This window comes from Ixodes scapularis, unplaced genomic scaffold (assembly GCF_016920785.2).
Source record: "Ixodes scapularis isolate PalLabHiFi unplaced genomic scaffold, ASM1692078v2 PGA_scaffold1__304_contigs__length_218370807, whole genome shotgun sequence".
Lineage (NCBI taxonomy): Eukaryota > Metazoa > Arthropoda > Arachnida > Ixodida > Ixodidae > Ixodes > Ixodes scapularis.
The window spans coordinates 203,756,055-203,777,877 of record NW_024609846.1 but is presented as its reverse complement, the minus strand read 5'-3'; the positions used below and the strand labels follow the sequence as shown (position 1 = coordinate 203,777,877).

At 47.6% G+C, this 21,823-nt stretch overlaps 1 protein-coding gene across 1 annotated transcript in view; it reads left to right on the top strand.

Moving 5' to 3' along the window:
• The first annotated feature begins 16,590 nt into the window (after nt 1-16,590).
• Nucleotides 16,591-21,823, top strand: part of LOC8037417 (mucin-1) — a 122,853-nt gene continuing 117,620 nt past the window's right edge. The window contains exon 1 of the mRNA XM_040221626.3: nt 16,591-17,316. Within this exon, the coding sequence (XP_040077560.1) occupies nt 16,868-17,316 (449 nt within the window). The 5' untranslated portion in view covers nt 16,591-16,867. The remainder of the gene's footprint in view (nt 17,317-21,823) is intronic.

Below are 21,823 nucleotides of genomic sequence, written 5' to 3'. Positions count from 1 at the left end.
TAGGAGCCGTTTTTCGCGGTTGCAAACTTTCGGCTGCGCTCCATGTGACAGTTTTCGGATTAAAAAAGTGGCGATCGCTCGTTCGCTCCAACAGTGTCGCGCGGTGTCCAATCGAAGCAGAGCCGTCCCTGCGTTGAAGGTGTCCTCAGCATGTGCGCTACCGGCTTATATCCCGCGTGAATTAAAGGCGATAATTTTAGCTCCCGTCCGAAAATAGCCGTCGGACAGGTCGCTAACTGTCTCAGCATCGCGCTCTCGCAAGATGTACTGCTACGCGCGCATCGCTTGCGGATGTCCGGAACTCTCGACACTTCGCTTCACCTTACGACGCACCGCGGAGGACGCTACGAGCGATCCGAGCCAACCAAAGGCCGGGTGACCGTCACGTGACCTTAGGAAGAGGACCGGCATTAACTCGCGGGACGCCTAGTCGCGTGCTACGTTCGCAGAGCTGGACTGGTTCGGGGTAGGCTCGTGGCGTGCGCTGCGTTTCATCGCAAACTCGAAGCAGGTATCTCGAGTGACTGCTTTATATCGAAGCTGCCTGCCCGACGCGGCGCTTCGGGGCGACCATCGATGTTTCGTGGGAAAGTTTTTCGGACGGGCTTATGCAAACGAGCGAACGCGGAACCCAGATAAGAAGCGGCCGCGCGTTGCTCGCGTCCCGGCTGCTCCGTCCGCGCACGGCCCCGGCCGTCACATTGATTGCAGGAAGGGAGGCGATCGGACGCCAGATCGCGCTATCGGCCGTGGCCACTCTGGCGCGATCGGGCTTGGGGATTGTTCGAAACACCGCCACGGTGGAATCCCGGACGTCTCGCGGGATTTCGCGGCGATATCGTCCGCACTCCTCTAAACGTTGTTGTTAATTTATGTCGGCACTCGCCGAGGAGACTGTCAATGCCGTGGACACGTAGTACAGTTTCCCACAACGCGAAAGACCCCTTCGTCGAGGCAGTTTATGCGACTGCGCTTCTTACACTTTGGTCAGAGGCTCTTCATTCTTAGAGAGAGGATGATACGAAGATGTATTAATTTCCTGATTCCAGCTAATGTGGGTAACTATAGCGCAGGCGTCTGAAACTGCCTCGTGGAATGGGTCCTTCGTATCGTTGGGGGCTGTACTACTAGCTTTCGTGTACTATACAGTGGTAGGTGGGGGTTTCGTCGTTCTCACGCCTTCGTAACGTCTCGCATGAAAACTGCCCCACTGTGAACTTAATACCCCAATTATCGGTCTTCCGTGCAAGCTTTACCGGCGAACACCCGGTCACTGCGGTCTGTGCACCTGTAGCGCGCGGCTTTGACATGACACCGCTGCGGTGGGGCTGCATGCTTCCGGCACATGCGCAGAAGCTTCAACTCGCACGATTTCTGCGCAGACGCAGTGATCACGGCTCGTGTTCGCGAGCGCGAGATTGTTTTCTAATGAACGTATTGGTCTGTACAGTGAGCTCGGAGAATGAGGAGGGCGAATACATTATTAGACCTCAAAATAAAGTCGAGAAAGCCGCAGTGACACTGCTCATACACTATACAGGCTGTTCGGTGCAAACACGAAGACATTATTATCATTACGCCTCGATCATGTTCGAAACATGTTTTTCATTCGAGTTTCGAACATGCCCGCACATAGTTTGTGTAAGACCAACGTGAGAGGGGACCGTCTTACAAGAAAAAATTACAGACTTTTACGCTCTTCTGTAATGCGAAACTAGAGCGCAGCTCCTGATGTCTTTTCATTGTGCGATATACCGGGGTAGAGGATTTGCAAGCAAAATTTATATGTTAATTGTTTTTTTTTTGTTTTTTTTTGTTTTTAAGGTAGGTCTTCAGGAGAGTACGGTGGGAGACCCATAATGCAACTCGCGCAGTGTTTGTCTTAACGTTAAACGCTTTTTTTGTCAGTTTTCCCGTAAATTTAGCGTCAGTTTTCCCGCTAAATGTAGCGGGGAAACTGAATGCGCATTGATGCATTATGAGACGCGCAGACCTACGCACCAATTCAGTTTTTTGGCCAAATTTACGGGGAATTGAATTGCTGTATAGGTATGTGATGTCCCATATAATGGAAAGCGCGCGGTTACGCCGTCACCGCCATACGCGGAAACGGGCGCCTAAGAGCTGCGCTCTAAAAACACGTCTCATCTGCAGGATGTATATTGTATGATGTATTTACCGCGGATGAATGTAACACCGGGTGTCACGCAAGCACGCCACTTCTTTTTTTAGATGTAAATATATTCTCTGCCATATCATTCGACAAGCTCCATCCATAGATCGCTGTAGCGGAACCTTCCCTCCTAAAGGCGACACCGAGCGCCGGATGCACAGCTGCATCCGATGGATGGGTGCATGCGTAGCACAACCTTTTGAATCGGGCGGGCACCACCGACCAGCCCGCGGAACAAGACCGAACTATACACGCCGACAGTCTGTTATCGCTCTAGTCGCTGACATTTTGTATTGTGGTTCAAGTTTGGCTCTAATGGTTGCATTGAGTTAGCATTTTTTTCCACTGGGTCCACTCTTCGTTCCTGACAACGCGTTATTATCAAAGCGCTTATGTTTGAACGATGAACCGATCCTAAACAGTGCTGCCAGATGGTCCCACCAAAAAACCGCCAAACAGCTGGGAGGTATAGCCCAAATATAGCCAAAGGAATAAAATAAATATAGCCCAAAATAGCCAAGAGTAAAAACAACGATTTTTAAGCCTTTTAGTGACAATTTTCCATACGCGTAAAAAACAACAGGTTACATTCTCTTTTTTAACCCCCAGATGAGCCACTTTTAGTGTACATTAAATCCCTTGATAAAAAAAAAAAAAAAAAAGCTTCAGAAGGATGAAAGTTTGTGAAACAATGACCCATCCTTCGTAGGTTTCCAGAAGTAGAAAACATACATGGACAGCTGTATTGTGAAGCCCGGGAGATATGACCATACAGTAAAAGAACAGAATGCAGAAGCAGAACAGTCAGAACTGAGAATTTCAAACCAGAACCCCCTAGATCTAAGGCTCTTACCAATAACCCACCCGTCTATTTTTCTTTGCGTAGAATATGAGCGTCCCCCGTTCAGGTTCACGCTATTTTTGATCGTGTTTCTTTTCTGAAAGTGGGCGATGCCTAAGAAGTTTCACAATGGGCACCAAAGCTGCGTTTGGAGAGTTCAGTCTACGTCTGGGTAGAAGACGCGCCACCGGGCCTGTGGTAATAGCGCAATCTGTTTGTTTGATTTGTTCCACTGCGCTGTGAGGAGACCGCTTGAACTCTGCTAGCACTACTTATCTGCGCATTGTGAAAACCCCGAAGTTTGTAGAAGTTTGAAGCCATTCTCCTTCCTCTCTCTCCTCTCGACTAGCCAAAAGAGAAATATTTTTTTTTCGAAAATGACTAAAAGTTTGAAAATTAACTAGTCGAACCTCAAAGTTCGACGTCGAACCTGAGGTTCGACAAGAGTTCTCCGCACCCTTAAGAATAGCCCAAAAATAGCCACATAGCCAACCACAAAATTTTGACGCCAACTAGAAAAAAAAATGTAACCCAATTTGGCTATATATAGCCCAATCTGGCAACACTGAATTCCCAAAGGAAAATCATTTCACTCTCTATCGACATCAGACGGATTGAAGCCGTAAAGTGGTGTTCGACTCTCCGACTCATTTCTACGAGCTTGCATAATGCTAGAGCAACTAAATGAGCTGCGCTTAGGGTATCGGCACTCCGTTCCCCGACATTGTTCTGGGCGCCACCATTTTGGGGCTTGTGCAGAGCCGACGCAACTGCCGATCGTCATGATTCAAAACGTGCGACTTCCTCAGCATTAGATTCGGTGTTAGGAGGCTCACGTAACATCGCTTTGCTCTGTCGCGAACTGTATAAACATTTGTGAAGGACGGAAACGCGTTTCCTGTGATTTCAGATCAAGTTTCAGATAACTGGCAGCCATGACTTTAAGCCACAATATGGCCAAGTGTCGTTAGTCTGAAGCGTAGCTTATTTAGTGGCACTACATAATGCTAACTGCAGGACACCGCCCCCTTTCAGAATATCTCGGACTAAAATAGCGAGAAGAAAGAAAACCAAATCTCGTTGAAAGGTTTCTCTGACACATCAAGTATGTGGGACGGGCTACCCGGAAAGGTGTTTAGTCAGCGAGGTCATCTGTACTTTTAGGGTGGTGAACGAAGCACAGGTGTTTGTTCTCTGTTTCAATAATACTTTGACGCTGTTGTACGATTCATAGCCTGGGTATCTTAATATGCACCACGTATTAAATAACAAAATAATTTTCAATACGATTTACTGGCTCCATTTTCTTAGAGGGAGAGAGGGAGGGAAGAAAACCATAGAGCGTTGCTTCACATGGGGGGGTCCCTGACTCCCCTACATACGCATACAGTCATGGCCACGAGCGCTGGGACATTCAGTTTGTTTGCTTAATAAATGAAAGGTTTTTTTTTTTTGTTTTTGTTATTTTCAGAAAAAAAAATTTTTTTTTATTTAGATACGTTCTAGGAGGTTGACGAGATTATAACCATCGAGAATATGTATGTTCTTGATTATGGTGGGCAGTAAATACCAGAAATTTCAAAAATCTTCCACAAACCTATTGCAAAAAAAAAAAGGAAAGTGGATTGGATTTACAAATAAAACGTACAGGTTTCTGACATTCTAGTTAGTACTAATAAATTATATATAACTACCGTCTATGTTTGTTTCGGCGTATATAATAATGTCTGCAGTTTTTAGGTTAAACTAATCTTTTTTTTTACGGCATTTTTCTAAAGGACGAATGTCGAAGACATTTGTCCTTTAGGAAAAGTTTTGTGGCTTTCTCTTCCACTGCGAGAGTTATGAATGACAGGGGTCCATTCCATTCGACCGGGTATTCGCAAGCCCCATAATCTCAGTGATATTTGTTATAGTCTGTGTAGGTGGCAGTGATTTTGATAGCGATCAAAACCGGCATAAAGGAAACTTCGTATCCGCAGTTTCAGCTTGCATTCACCCTGCTGCCAGTTACTGCGTTACATTTTCTTTCGTTCTCGCGTTTTCCGTTTTTGTTTTCCTTGCTTTTTTTTCTTTTGCTTTTTTTCGCTTATTTTTTGTCATTTTCACGCGTCACTCGAATTCTGGAAATTAAAGTATTATGCGCACTAAAAGCGACCACGCCAGAAGCGGACGGGTGCGGCACGTAATATTCATTGCATCTGCCGACACACTGCATAAGTACTTGTGGGAGGGATGACGACGTTCGGAGGAAGAGAGGAGGCCAAAGGTAAGGAGGAACGTGAGGAGGCAGGCCATTCTCAGGGTTTGGGGTGAAAGTCTAAATAATCGCCGGAAATGGTTGTCTTTTTTTATTATTTTTTTTTTTGGGTCATCTGCAGAATAAAAACGCAAAACAGATAAACGTACTCTGTGAGCGGCGAACGACCCTCCTTGAGTTCAGAACACACCCCCACATCTGGTTGTTACCGCAGTACTTGTTTCCCTGTCCGGACGAGCCTCCGGCTAAAACCAACAGATTGATACGCTACCCAACTTACACTTTTCCTCTTGAAGTAACCGTTGCTGCCTCTTTCTTACATAAGGAGAAAATAAGATCGCGGGGCCTTTCGTCGGGGGCAACCGTCAATCATTATCAAATTTGTCCTTTGCTTTTGAGGACTGTTTGAGTCCTTTTACCGAAGCACGCTTTTTTCTGAATCACAGATAAATATAGAAAGACATCATAACGCACATAATTGTATATAAAACAATAAAAATAAATAAACGTAAGGAATACAAGCTTTGTAAGGATTTCTGGGAGTTGGAGATAGACGGTCACGTGATTTGCGGGACGTGACCCGGAGCAGCAGAGAAGCAACGACCACGCAACGAGCTCGAACTGTTGTGGACTGCCGAAAGATTGAACTAGCGGAACCTGGGTGCCGTGAGAGAGAGAGAGAGAGAGAGAACGACTGCACTTGCATGCACTGCTCTTTCACTCCTCCTTTTTCTGTCTCTTTCTGGAAGGAGAGAGTGAATGGATAGGAAAGGGCGTTCTGACCGACCTTGAGCGTGAGGAGTTGTAATTGATGTAGTCGAGAAAACAGATGAGGGAGATACAGTGACGTTACCATGACGACAGAGAGAGAGAGAGGGATTGAAAATTGCTGGGCATTGTTGTGTAGGAGTCTGGACGAAGAAGGGTAGGTGGGAACTGAAGAGAGCCGGCTTCCCAAATTACTACAACAGCGTTTACGCACGAGAAGTATTTCATTGTCTGGGTTCAGCGCGTTTTGCGCCATTTTCTCTCTCTCTCTCTTGAGTTTCCTCTTTAGTGAGTCTGTAAGAAACAACAATGAAGATAGTTTATCCGTGGTCCGGCTTGTTTAATCCTGATTTGGCTGCACGAATTAGAGCGATAACACCTGCATCTCGGCACCTAGGGAGATTAACAAACATTTAAACAGTACACTTTTTTTTTCTCACGGTCGCGACACTTGTGGGCGATTACGGCATTTAATGATTTGCACTCGCGAAAACAGTGCAGACTCCGATGCGTAGGCCTGCATTGAAGTCTTATTATTTTCTATAAGCATGACGATCTGGTCATAAATTGATTCAAAATAGACGAAGCACGATGCTGGACTCGTTTTTGTTTTCCTCCCTATTACGAAACCTTGCGCAGTTCAAGGAATTACAAATTTCCATCATCTGCCATGTTTGTCACATGATCAGCTCAACCCTGAAATTTAAACACTTTACCGGCACGGCGTACACGATACCCGATACTGTTACGCCTTATCTACAAGTTTTCACTAGCATTGGTTAAGCACGACTGCACCTCTTGTCAAACCTAGAGACTCAATAATTCGTAGTATTGCTAATGGATTAAAAACTACGCGAAGAACTGTCGGTCACGTATCTTAAATTTCGTCTCTAATGTTCCTCTTCGTACATAACTCGCAGGTGTCGTTAATGCACCATGCTGTCGGTCATTCCTTCTTGTCCTTACCGAGGTAATTCCGTGGTAAGAAATGCACACTGCAGATGGTACGCGCGCAGCAGCAAGGCCATCGCTAGGGCAGCTGATATGATGTCATGTACTACGTATGATTTCGACACCCGGAAAGCTTCACCCACAGTAAATGTTATTTGGTTTTGTTTCTGTCCAAACATTGGTTTAGCCAGTGGTATCAAAGAACCAACGACCGCCGTTACGACGCAATTTTGCTGCGGATTGATCGGCTTCATCCGACCCTATACCTTTTGGATAGTGCTGCGGGGAAAAGGAGCTTTTAAGAAAATAACCATTCTTCGGAGGTGGTCACCTCTAGCGAGATGCACACCCACGAGAAACCCCCTGGCGTCTCCCGTCGGTGTGCTAAGCGGAAATGACGTCACGATCACCTCCTGACCGTCCCCATCCGGTCCCCCGGAAGTGGGGGCTTGTTTTTTTTCTCACGAGTAAATTCTCTCGGCCCAGGCGCGTCGCTGGTCGTCGCAGCGCGTGGAGACTCCCAGGGTAGGAAGGACGACCCGAAGCGATTGTTTCTCTCCCACAGCGTCCCCCGAGAACAATGGAAACGAGGGGGCGGCGGGGGTCCGGCGAGCGCTCGCGCGTACTGGAGCGAAAAGACGTCCAGGAGGATCTTTAAAGGAAAAAAAAAAAAAAACGAGCCACGTTTACGGAGTTTCGGGCATAAAGCGCACCTCGTTGTGATTGTTGCCGTTTTTTGAGAGAATGGCGTTATCATTGTGTAGGCTTTATTCTTCGTCGTTGCTGGAAAAGGGGAGAGACCGGGGAGGTCATTTTTGGCCGGCGGACTTATCCGGCGGATGTGGGAGACGCCGGGGCTCTCCGCTCGACGTGGCTTAGTTGTTCTGGTTACGCTTGCGCACCCCTGGTTTCCGCTGCCCGCGCACGCGCCCTGCGAAACCGTGTGGGGCTGCGTGACGACGACGTCTCTTGCGTGGGGGGAAGTCGTGGGAAGGGTCTCCCCCTCCGCTGCTCGCTTCTCCTCTTTCTGCAAAAAGCCCACCCCCGAAAACAAAAGGAGAGAAGAAAATACTCCGTAATTTTGGCCAACTTCCTCTTTCGGCTCGGGCCCTTGTTCCTTGGCTCCAGCCTGTTACCGCTGCCACGCAATTCTATATTTTTGTTTTGTTCGGTGTTCATTGTTGCGTCTCTTACGTGAATGGGGGAGTACCCCGCAGTTCGGTCACCGAGCCCCGCTTTATCTGTACGTATATTTATTTTCATTTTTTTTTTGCATGACGTGGTGTCGCGTCGCTACCTGCGTCCGAGCAAGCGGGAAACGTGACTTTGACACGTGACCCTTCGCACGAATTATTATTTTTTCCTTGTATTGTAGGAGCGTGCGTGTAACTGGCGGAACGGAAGCACGGCGCAACTGGTTGACTCTTTCGAATGTTTTATTAATACTTTTTTTTTTTTTCCGGTGTGGGTGGGAAGGGAGCCGAATTAATTGTCGCGGCTACGCTAAGACGCCCACGCCGCCGAGAGTGAGATGAAAGAAGAAAAATATAAAATTAAGGAGGGCAAGGGTGTTGTTGCTGTTTTAAGTTTTAAAGTTGCCTTCCGGCGGATGTAACAGGTCTGGGAAGGTGACGTGATTGACGGAAAGCAAGAAAGAAAGCGGCGTAGTATTTTTCCCTGCTTCTGGAAAATTGGTTTCGGAAGTGCGGGGTCGTGCCGTGTGCGGACTTCCGAACACTGTGCGCAGGTCGAGTTTCTGCGTTTCGGCTGCTTGAACTTTCTGGCTGGGTTGCGCAACTGATGGGCCTGGAGCTTTGAACTCGGAGAGGTAGACACTCTTAACTTTGCGTGTCTCCTACTCATCTGATTCAGGCTGTATATTTTTCAGTATCTACTGTTTGTAGATATTAGAACGTATAATTATAATGATTTGTTTACTCGTAAATTTTATATACCTTCAGAGCGCGAGTCAAAGCTGAGTCACAACAGAAGAAAAAAAGTTATTGCTTTTAATTGCAAAAACACTTGATGGCGAATATTTTTCCTTTTTTTTCTTAGTGGGAATTCAGCTGTGGAGCCGGTTCAACACTTTGGTGGCGCTAGGAATGAAAGGTTTGATAACATTATGTTGAATAATGGAATATTGTTACTCGGTAGGAACCTATATAGACGCATGTAATAATTCCGAATGCTAAATAAGCGCTACGCTCTAGGTGTCTGAAAAGAGAGTGCGTGTTTCCTTTTTTCTGTCAAAATACGGTGGACTTCTGAAGTGTGCACCGAGACATTGATGACGCATGTTAGCAGAATAAAGCTGGAATCGTTCTGTAATTATGATACTTATTATATTCCCGAAAGTGCCTCCGGAACATCCTTCTGATTGCATTTTGTCTCATTAATTATAATTTCCATGGAAAAGAAAATAGTGCTCTGAAGAATCATTACGCTCTTCATTTAATTTAGGGGGGTGGGTGGCCGAGTGGATTATCGCACCTTAGCTCGGAGCACATGTGGCAAAAGCTCGCGCTGCAGAACTCAGGGATCCTGTGCTCAATCCCCAACCCTGTCCGTTTCGATTTAGATGAGCATCCTGCCGGCGTGCAGTCGTGTGCCACTGCCGCGTGGAGCACGTTAAAAACCCCAGGCTAGCAGTTGTACTGCACCAGCTAAGTTTCTCATGTACAGCTGAGACACCAAACACTTATTAAGGCTGTCTAACCACCTGTTGTACAAACATACATAAAACGTAATCATTATTATTTATTCATCACACATTGATTTGAAAAGAAATCACTTGGCCTAGGGCAAAACTCTAAACAACACTAAATTGATGGTCGCGAGCTCGGGCTGCAGAACCCAGGGATTCTGGTTTCGATCCTCTCTCCTGCTCCTTTCGATCTGGGTGAGCATCGTACCGACGGGCGCTCGTGTGATTACTGCTGAGTGAAATACGTGAGGTTAGCAGTCATACACTAGTGGAAAAATGGCTTATGGATAGCAGAAATGCACACCGCCATTGATGGATTACTGTCTAAATTCATGGTGCGTTAAAGGGGCCATGAAACGATATCAGGTTAGAATGTTCATGACTTTGCATAGGCGTACTGGTCCTAGTCTGGCACAACTATACTGGTACAGACCGCCACTGATTCAGAAGCTTCTTTGTCGCGGTGAAATTCCGAGGATAAAAGGAGTCTATTTCTTTCGGTCTTGCCTTCGCAAAGCCTGACGACGTAATTGAGGGATCGAAACCACTCGCCTGACAACAGTCGAGCGCGGCTCATGGATTGGACGCGAGAACTGCGTGAGGGACTCGACTTCGGCTCGTAACAATCAATGCCTCGGCGGACACTCGGGTAGTGGCTCGCGTCCTACCACTGTGTTGATGAGAACAACTGAACTCTAACAATTTATAGAGCTCAACACGCGTTGGCAGCATAGGATAGGCACCAGGCCACGTGGCCTCTTGTCCCGGCTCAGAATGAGTGGGATAAACGATGCTAATATTTCTCGATATTCTTTTTTTCGGCGACTGCCATTTACTAACAAGAACTAAGGCAAGTTTATTCAGTTAGTAACGTTAGAGTGGGATTCTAAGTAGTGTTTAGCGAAAGTAGGAATATCGTTGACATCCAGACATAGGCGAATTCAGAGGAAAACCTGACTGTCGACAGGTGTGTTTCTTTCTTCTCCGGTCACATTGATCATACAAAAACTCTCGGCAGACATCTTCGAAGCTGGTCCGTATTGTTACATTGATGCTCGTTTCATTGAAGCGCATTACGTAGAAAACGTTTCATGGACACACGTTTTGATGAACACACGCTTCGTCGACACTGCGGCGCTTCGCGGAAACTATTACGTGGACAGATGCTCCTATCACGTTTCGTCAAATAAGTGCGTGATAAAATCTAGATGTCTCTAAAGCCTTGAGCGGAATTCGGCAAGGCGTGTTCAATTCAGCCTTTCTTATATGCTTTCACTCCCCCCCCCCCCCCCCCCCGTCCCTTAATAGACCAGGCGAGACGCGAGACGTTTGTCACGAAAACAGTAGGGATGTGTTCGACGATATGTCGCAGCGTACGTTGATGAAACGAACGGGAGAAGCCCTTCGATAAAACGAACTGTCAATGAAACGTCGCATGTCCACGGAACAGCCCGTCGGTGAAAGTTTGTTCAATTAACTGCATCGGGTCGGAGCATGCGTATGTTTGTCACATATGTCTCCGAGCAGACTATAATGGCATGCTCGCTTGATTGTCGCGATATCTGTAGATCTCGCATAATACAACTCAACAGAGTTACGTCAGTTGCATCGAATGATAGTTGACCGATCGTCCCATCGGCGTGCTCCACTCCTGACGCAGACGCCCGCAGTAAGGATGGTGAGCCGATCACCGATCACATAAATAAAATTCGATAAAACTGACATTAACTTTGCCCCGTGACAGGGTATCTTATCGGGCGGCGATGTTAACCCATTTGTTGCTCATTTTATGATGAGATAATTGTCCTGGCCACGCCCTTTGCATATCGTCGCCATTCGACGATAGACGTATCACGCCGAAGCCAGAAGCGGACAAGGGCCGTAAGTGTCTCATAAAGAACGCTAATCTGACAAAGGAATTTTATTACGCGGCGGTCGTGCGGGACTTATCTCCAAAGCAGGAAAATAATCGAGCAACGCCCATGTGAACATGAATCTGGCTTCCTGTCTTTTTTTATGAGTCCTCTCACGTTGTCCGAGCCGAAACATTCGTTTTGTCGTTCTCGAAAGCAAGCGCTGCCGTGGAAGAAAAACGCGTGGTCGTCGGATTACCACCATTCCCGATCACTGACTCACTCGTGCTGGGAAAAAAAAAATTAATAGTAACGGCACGAGGGATTTTTTTTTTTTCTCACTCGTGAGCACGAACAATTGGGCGATAAGGATTACCGTCGAGAGAAATGCGCGTTATCTGAAACGAACATCATTGGTCCCGCTTATCCTATATCAAACTATGGATCGACCGCGTCGCTTCGATTTTATGACCCGATACCTCCGGAAGCTAATTCCGCGGGCACGTTTCCAGAAGGTGTGCACGTCTCTCAAGGTTGTATCGAGGGACACGGAGACAAAGCCGCCGCTTTCCGTTCGAAAAACTTCGTCATGTTTATGCCAAAGTGGTCGATGCAGATCATCGGTAACTCGACAGCAACGGCGTGTACATGTGACGGGAGAGTCATACCTGTTGCACACCACAAATGTTGGCATATTTTTTGTTTTTTTTTTGCTTGCACACATATTGGAATTTTGACATCCAACATTATTAAGGATTAGAAACCAGTTAACTTAAGAGATTCCTGCTTTTAATTTTATTTGTTTTCGTTTTTTTGTACTTTTACAAACATGCGCTCTAACACGAAAACAGCTCATATACGTCGATCGATCAATATGTTGCTCGCTCGGTGGTGAAACCTTAACTTGGAAAATACCCTCTACTGTTTGTCATTTAGTAATATTTCCGATGATGGTATTTCGTGTGTAGGACTTATCCCGATGACGCTGCATTCCCAAAGAAGACTTCCAAGTTCGTCTGCTTCGTGCGCTCGTTTACTCACCAAACGCGACCAGGTGCATTTGTTTCCCCTTCCCCCCCCCCCCCCCGCCCCCCCCCCCCCCCCCCCCCCCCCCGACGTCAACAATGGCGGCACGCAGCTGCCCCGTTATTGCACGTTCCCTGAGTGTCTTCTATTTCGCCCAATGATTGGCTCGCCCCTTATGGCGTCCCGATGCGCCCAAGACGTATCTTGGAACGCTTACCTCGCCGTATAGTCCCCTGACAGCTAAGCAACGTGGCTATTACGATCACGCTTCTTGCATCGTGCTCTTTTATGTTCTTCTCGGTTGATGCCGCAATCCTACACGGAGCGCAAGTTCGTCTGCTTCCTTTGCAGGGGTTGTGGTAACGTCAGAAAAACGTCGAGCTTTGATTGGCTTTGATGGAAAGGACAATGGGTAGGCCTGAATGCTGGATGCCTTGAGCTCTACCCACTATTTTGTTCAATCGGCCATTGAGAGCTCGGCGCTCTGACATCATCGCAACCCCTCTGCAAGAAGCAGACGAATTTGCGCTCCGTATTAGCTGCGGAGCGATCATGCCCCCCCCCCCCCCCCCCATATCTTTTATTACCACAGACAACTGAAGAAACTTAGGGCGTGGCTTCTCTTACGCTCGCGTTTCCTCGCTTCGTTCTTATGGTTGAATGCGCAGTCTGATTGGCCGAATAGCGAGATGTTCTCTAGCCGCCACGCCCCGCATTTCTTAAAATGTCAGGAACGGTAGCGTCACCGACAGCTTAAGAAACGCCTGGCGTTTCTCAAGCTGCCTTTGGTATTCGAGTCACCGAACGTAGAAGGATATATTTATTTCTAATGCTTACGCGATAATCGACTTTCGCTCGTTTTCCTGCACAATAAGATTGGCATTCCGAGTCCCTTATTTAACCATTTTTATGCGCTGAAATGGCGTTCTACCGACAGATCCTGATTTCTTTTAAATCAACTGAGAAATAAGCCGGCGATGGAGATCTCACGCATACACACTTATATAATGCAAAAATAGTACCGTTTTTATTTTGTGTGTGTGTGTGTGTGAACAAAAGTAGAGACAATGTAACGTGCACTAAGCATTTCGATAGTTAATAGTAACTGTAATGCGCTATTATATTTTGAGCGTAAGGAAGGGCGATCGCATGTTCTCGTTATAATCCCCTCAAGTCTTAGCGCACCATGCATGATCCTTGGTAGCCAATCAGGCAGCGGAAAAAGTGCATCGCCACGGCGCGTGCGACGCCTTTCGCTATAAGCTGTTTTAGACGAATCACGCACAAAAGAAAAGTACAGTACGACGGAGCATTCGCCGTTCCTGGTTGCTTTAGCCGGAGATCAAATGTACAAGGACCACAAGGAACGGGACGATACGCTTTGAACGCTGCTTGATTCACTCCCTCGTGGTCCTCTGCGGTCCGGCTTCGAGTGAAATGGAGTTGTCGAGACCGGTTATTACGAAGTCGGTTATAACAAAATAGCGGATATAGCGAAGTGATTTTCGATTCCCGTTGACTTTGCTATAACCGGTCTCGTCGATAGTTGCAAAAACGAATGATAGGCTTCGTTACCTTCTTCTGTAATATTAAATCCATTAAAAAATGAAGCATGCATACATTTCACTCTGGCTTGCGAAATCGCTTCCGTGTTTGTACGTGAGTACACGCAGTCCGGCATAGAATATAACAAATCGGAAGTATTGACCTACGCAAAACTAAATGGATACTATTGATAAGGGTAATGTTTTTTTGTGTTTTTTTTTTTATAACTCGATGTAAAATATACGAGCATAAAGTTTATGCCAGTAAGCATCGAACGAAATTATCCATTTTTACGCGATAATAATAACTCGATTAAATTTCGAGAGACCTCAAAGAACACTGAACGGTCAACCCTCGTGTTTAAAAACGTGCGAATACAAAACAGGCGTGAAGGGAACATCAATGAATTCGGTAATACGGGCGTGCGAGAGGAGAGAAACACAATCTGGTACTCCTAACATTTTAGGGAGTTCAAAAAGCGCCTATACTAACGCCGACAACGATGCTTTTGTGCAAATTGACTGGCGAAGTAAATATCCAAGACGAGTGCCGTAATCCTGCCTTCCGCGAGCTCTATAATGGCCGGATCTCATTGAATCATCCCGAGACAAACATTGTTGCTTATCGCTAAGCTTGCTAACAAGTTCGACCGTTGACTAACTCACAGGGCTCATAGTCATAGAGCATCCAAAAGACACGTTTGGTCGCTCCATAAATTACGAAAATATTTTCCCCGCACTTTGCTTCCTACACCTGCTTGTTTCGGGCATGCAGGCAGACAATATTTGTATGACCAATGGAACGGAACCATTACGCAAGGAAGAAACAAATACTCTCTGCAGATTGCGTTTCGTATGATGTATTAGCGTCTGACCGCGGTTTCAGCTTCCCGTAAACTGCAAGCTTCTAGTAAAACTTGGGTTTGGGCTAGTTGGGCCATTACTGAATAAGAGGTTATATAGGTGACGATGGCGTTAATAAAGAAACAGCTGAGAGTGAAGCGCCTGTCCTGTCGTTCGCGTTTTCTTCGTTATCCCCGTTTGTTCGCGCTTTTTAACCTTTTATACAATCCAAGCTTTTCCATTCGCGATCCGTTTGTTGACGACTTACGTACGGTCTTACGAGTCATCTGTAACACGAGGGGTGGATACAAAAGTCCATTGCTTGCCCTGATTTCTCGCCCCGTAATATAAACTCGCGTTAATTTTGATACATCCGTTCAGTAAAAATAATAATAATAATAATAATAATAAAACATCCTGTGAGTTATTTATAATAACGAGATCTTGTCAATATAGCGGGGTATTGATATTAAGGCGATAGACATTGGAGATACATGGCAATAAAAGTCTGACAAGATGTGACTTGCAATTACTATGCACCAGGCATTTTACTGCCTATTATAGGGACTTCAAGGGCGCGTTTCAAACCTCCAAACTTACAAGAACACTCGCAAAAAAAAAAAAAAAAAAAGGGGGGGGGGGCAAAAGAAAAAAAAAAGAGAGATGTGAAAAGGCAGTATGATTTGTTTGTTATCATTAGCTGCTTGCTCGAGCAACATTCTCTTGTGCGCAGCAAACGAATGCCGCCGTTGAGCGAGTCGCTCAATATTCCTACCTAACGAAAATTAGTCACTCGTAACAATAACTTCGGTATTGGTAACAGCAAATAAAAATCGGTTGTCGATATTTTCTTCTACACACTAACGTACCACGACTCGGCTGGTCGTTGAGGGGCCGGTAAACGTGCGCGGATGAGCACTCCGGGCATAATAATAGCTATCAATTTATTTAAAACATTGTGTTCTTTGTCTATTTGAGGTAGAAGGCGGTGTGCCGGTTGTGATAGGTTTTCCTACCCCCATTATTCAATAAAGCTGCGAGGCACTCTAAGGAGAGGTTCTATGGCGGTCGGTCTGCGAGTCCTTTGGACGAAGTTCACGGCAACGTCCGTAACGCAGCCGAGCACCGGATCCATCAGGTGAATGATTGCGATGCGTGCTCGTGATAGGGATGTGCCTTCTCGCTGGCGCGGCGCCGACGCTGCTCGTCCGAAGCTCGCCTCGTGCCCTCTGCCCATCTGCGTCGTCCGAGAAGCCTATCGCCCGCCGTCATCCACGTAGCGTCGGCAACGCAAAGCCACGCCTTTCTCGCTTCGGGAGCGAGCGCGAGGAAGCAGGCCGAAAGCCGCTGATCAAAGCGGGCCCCCAGCACACAAAAGCCGCCACGGTTAGATGCGAGGACGAGGAGGAACTGGAAAGCGTGCAGCGCGCAGCGCTAAACGAAGAAGAAAAAAAGCGCGCTGGAGGGAGCGGTCAAGGCGAGCGAATTCAAAACCGAAACTCCTCCCCTGCCGCATCGGCTGGGCCGTCCCGCCAGCCCTTTTCGGCGAGCACGCGGGCGCAACACCCCTCAGGTAATGCCCTGCCTGGCCTCCAGATGGCGCCACGGTGTGCGCATGCGCAACGATAGCAGCGCCGCCGCTGCCGCTTCCAGAGCTTCGCGCAGCGGCCGCTCTCCCGTCGTCCCGACTCGCGCGTGCGTAGCAGACGAAAAGAGATCGCGAGCTCGCCCAGCGAAACGTTGCGCGCTGCGTTGTCTCGTTTTAGTTTCGGTTTCGAAACGGAGGAGGCTACCGAGGTGCTGCTCCCCGATGTGTTCGTGTGTCATCTTGTGCCGCTTCGCGCGTCGTGGTTCTTGTGACTGTGCGAGTGAGGAGTGCTGCGGAGGATGCTCAGTGTTGCATGGCTAACATCTCCGCAGATAAACCGGCGAGCACGAGCAGTGGAGCCGGTGGTGGCGGCGGCGGCGTGACGACGGCGAGCCGACGGAAACGCTCGTCGACGGCGTCGCAGCTCCCGGTGAACGGGACGGCGCTGTTGACGCACCCTGCCAACGACATCAAGGTGGAACGGCTGTCGCCGGAGTCCGACACCGCGTCGCCGCAGTCGTCGCCGTCTCCGGCCCGGGTGTTCCCACCGGGCCTGGGGTTCGTGCTCGGGCTGCGGCCGGGCCTGGTGCCGGGGCACCCGTTCCCGCCCGGGGTTACGGCCGCGGCCGCCGCCCAGGCCGCGGTGGACAGACTCACACTCGCCGCGCCGGCGCTCAAGCAGATGGAGATGATGACCAGGAACTACTCGGACTTCATGCGGTCGCTGGCCGCCAAGTACAACAACCCCACTGGACAGGACGGGTGAGTGCTCTCAGCTGGACACTCGCGCTCGGGGTCCATCGATTGGTCGATTTCTTAAGAAATACGAGTTAAACATTCTACGCGTAAAGAAGTAACACTGTTGGCACGAATGTGTATTGTGTGCGTGGCCAAACCTATGTGTTTGAGTTTCACATTCAGTTTTGTACGCTTCAGTAAATAATTTTTGTGAAGGCTCCCCGGTTTACCTCTTTTTCGGTGTTACGCCTCCCTTTTCTTGGTTAAATTTCAGGAGAAAAAGCTATAATGTCTTTCGTGCAAGCTGCCATTCGTCTGCAACAAGCCTAGCATTTCAGTTGTAAACTTGGTGGGATCCAACTTCCGTTGACTCCGAAGCGCCCCGACATATTTTGACCCGACATTCGTTCACGTTCGATGCAGTACCGAGCGCATATATCATAAAATTAGTTCCTTAATATTTGGGGGCACGCAACGGGCAATGTCAGTCTATCTTGTTCATTTTTTCAACTCAAAGCCGCGATGGATATTCTACCAGTCTCGCATGGCCCGTAAAACAGCCCGGCATACTCAGTTTCATGAGAGACACTTGAAAGTGTGTCCATGTTTCCTTTTAAAGAAAATTAGCATGGAAATGCGGATGAAAAATACTTAGTTACCTTCAGGTGTCGACGCTTCGACCATAATCTTGACAATGATGCTGAGCTCACACTATTAGCCTGCCATCTCTATACGTTCACACTGGTTTGAACTGCGTGGAACATGCATTCTTCACAAAGTTTTCCTTGGATGCGTGATCTTGACCTGCTAAGGAAAATCATAGCACAACCCATTTTGTTACCCTAATTACGGATAGTGTGAAATAAAATGATAAAAATCATTCGCTCCTCGTGTCCTCCCGCGCTATTTCTGACGTTAATACTTTGTACACATTGACAGAAAGCGGTATTAACATCATTTCTACCATTACTGCTGCCGCTACTACGAGTAGGAGTAGGAGTACCGCTAGTAATATACATAAACCATTAGCGCAAAGACAACTTTTTTGCTCCGATGTGTTACATTCTTCCAGCACAAGCTTCTAAATTTGATTAAAAACACAAAGACAACTTTTTTGCTCCAACGCGTTACATTCTTGCAGCACAACCTTCTAAATTTGATTCAAAAGTATCCATCAACGGCATTCAGCCTTACCACAGTGATTTTTGAGCTTGTTGCGTAAGAATTATATCGTTCAGACGCTCGTAGTGGCTTACCTGATGGCGGTCTCAGCGTTACCAGGTACGCCTTTTTTGGAGATCACGCCGGATCAACAAAATAGTTGTGTATATATATGTTTCTTAATACTCAATTTAGCTCAGTCTTCATTCGGGGTCGAAAACGAAAGTATCATATGCATTTCGGTTTATGGACGCATAGCTCTTTGGCGCTTCGTTTAGTAACAAAAATACCTTAGCACCTGGACGATGGAGCTGAGGGCCATTTCAGGATCTTGGAAACTTGGTAAAAAGTATTTTCCTGCTCTTTAACGTGATCTTAGCGAGATTAAATGGGCCCTGTTTGACGTGGCAGTGTCTTTCGGTGACGTTCTTGGAGAGCAAAAGCCGGAAAAATAATTCTGCTCACTTAAAGTCCGGCCGTAGGAAATAAAAAAAAAAAATGACAAAGTGCTACCACCGGATGTACCAACCACGTAGAGGAAAAAAGCGCAGGATCGTGGTAAATTCATTCTTCGTGATTGGTTAAGTCGTTGATAGGAAACGCAGAAAGGCGATGAATGCTATGGCGATGCGCTTTTGGTCGCTGCTAGATTGATTCCATCCGATTGTAGCGTCGACGGCGGTCGGACACAAAGTAAAACGCAGCATCGTATCATCCTGGGATTAGCTTTTCCGTCGTGCGGGTGTCATTGAGAAGCGAAAAGATAAGTCGGAATAGTTCCCCAACTTTCATCACCAGACGCCTGCGATTGCTGCGCGCCTGTCTGAGCATCGCTTAATCGCCTTCTGAGACCTGACCCGAGCACTCTTTAAAATCGGTGCTGAGACCGGGCGAGCCTTAAGAATGAACTCCTTGGTGCCATCGCGGTGCCTTTCTCTGCAAAACGGAAAAAAAATGACAACTGAGCGGGCATTGAGGCACCCCTATAGGAACACTAAGGAACACAATTGGATCGACGGACAAGGACGAGTAGAATAGGTGAGCGCGACAGACGCTATGTTTATCCAACTACCCTAATGATTCATTTTGGTGCAGAAGCCAGTATCTAAACCACAGCCTTATGTCATTCGTGACCTACGACGGTCATGTATTCCTCGGGGTTTAGGGAACGACACCTCTATATATTTATTCCTTCGAACGATATTTCTTATGTATTCAGAGAATCGTCGTTCTTGTCTGTATTGCTGCGGTCTTTTATTTACAGCGTTCAACCGTGGTTTAGCTTAAGAGCTATAACCGCGTGTTGAACGATCATTTCTTTCTCACCCTTCTCTCTGTTACCAGCGACACATGTTTTTCATTCTGTATTTTTTCATCGAATGCCCTCTTACACCCACCGTCGTCTTTCTTGGCATAAACAACCGACTGTGTGAACCCCCCCACGCCCCGAAGCAAAAATAATCCAAGTAAGAAAAACAACACCTATGTGTTCCCTCGTGCACTAATTGCTCGGAGCAAACGGCGGCGCCGTCGTCGAGCACTTGCCTTTGGGGGAAACTTATTCCAATCGATTCGACAAAACGGGGCAGAACATCTCTTTCCACTTCGCTCCCTCCTTCCCTCCTTCCGTTTTCGCGCCAGCCTACTCCAGTCCATTTCCAAATCGAACTTGATTATCATGCAGTTCGGCTCACAAAACCTTGATGCCGCAAAAAAAGGCAACAAGAAAACAACAAAACGAGATGTGCACGCTATTTCGAGATAAGCAGGCACACGACGCGACAGTGGCGCACGAACTTCAAAGGGAGGACGAGAGATAGCCGGGGTGGAAAGCGTACGCACAAAACGCGTACGCACGCACGCACAACCCAATATTCGTCCGACCGGGGCCGCCAGCCAATCCATAAAATTCGCATTCGCTCCTTTTTGCCCAGACCTCTCTGCCTGCAGAGCGAGCCTCAGAACAGATGCCGAGTTGGAAAAATCGATTCCAATGACTCGGGTCTTCTTCTTCTCCCTCTCCCCGGTTTTTGTCTCTTTTTTTTTTTCTCAGCTCTTTTCTCGCTTTATCCCAATTCGTCCGCAGCCGTTCCCTACTTGTATTGTTTGTTTTTTTTTTTGTTTTTTTTCGTGTTTTATTTGTTAGGATTTACCGTATTTCACGTACAAGCGCTCAGGCGCATATGCAATTAGGAACTTTTATATATTTCTATCCATGTCGTCACCTCTCGCCCGTTCCAAGTTCGAAGACGATAATAATGATCAGCCCTTCAAAACTGTATCGAGTACCATTTTATGTATTTTTGTATTGTTAAAACATATCTGAGTGTCCGATCCCCCCCCCCCCCCCCCCCTTTTTTTTTTCCGGGGCCCCACAGAAAAAAAGAGCGAAAATTAAAACCGCAGCGTGGTCCGCAAAGTCCAGTTAGCCAAACTTGGCGCACATACTGCACGTTACAACAAGAACGCATCGATCTAGAACCGTAACTGCGCTCTCGCGTGCGAAAAACCATTACCTCGGCGGAGCTGGACGTAAGGATAAAACAGCATCACGCCGCATTCAAATGCTGCACAACCTCCCCTCCGCCCGAAACGCCGAGACCAGACACGGACCCCAGCGCCACCTGTGGGACGAGGCCCCAACTAAAGCGGTAGGCGCGAGATCCGAGAGCGAGGACGGGAGCAGTTTTCCCCGCCCTTCCCGTGTTATCGGAACAACCGTTGTTTCGTCGTATTTATTTATTCTTTTAATAGTCTTTTTTCCCGACAGTTGTCACGTCGCGGTTGCAACCCTAGAAAGAAGAACCCGAGGGGGAGCCTGCGAACAAAGGCAGGCTTTGGACGAGAGCGAAGGGGAGCGCAGCGGAAAAGACACGAGGCAAAGTAAAACAAGTGGTTGACGTCGGGCGCAGTTTCGATTTGCGTTACCAATGGCAACGCCAGACAATTCGCCCCCGGGCTACGAAGGCCCCTTTCTTTTTACTTCGTCGTTTGCTTTCCCGCCTTGGGGCTATACGACAATGCTCCTGTTTACTGCGGCGATAGGTCGGTGCGTGAGTTATGCTGACGTCACTGCCTTTTCCCCATCGATCTCGCGCGTCTCTCTCCTCGGAGGGCCGAGGGATGGAAGCGGGCTCTGCTGAAGTGCGTGGTGGATACCAGGCCCGCAGCGAAGGGTTCTCCGGATTCTGCGGTTCTCCGTTTGCATTGTCAGTTTTGCGCGTTATCTCATGACAGGTTACAAAACGCAGTGGCGTCCTGTTCGCTGCTTCGCGGCTGATTTCGCGTTTTGCTTGTCGGGGAAAGGCTGCGAGCTACAGGGGCTGTACAATTCGCTTTTTAATTACGTTCTGAATGCACGTACTGGTAG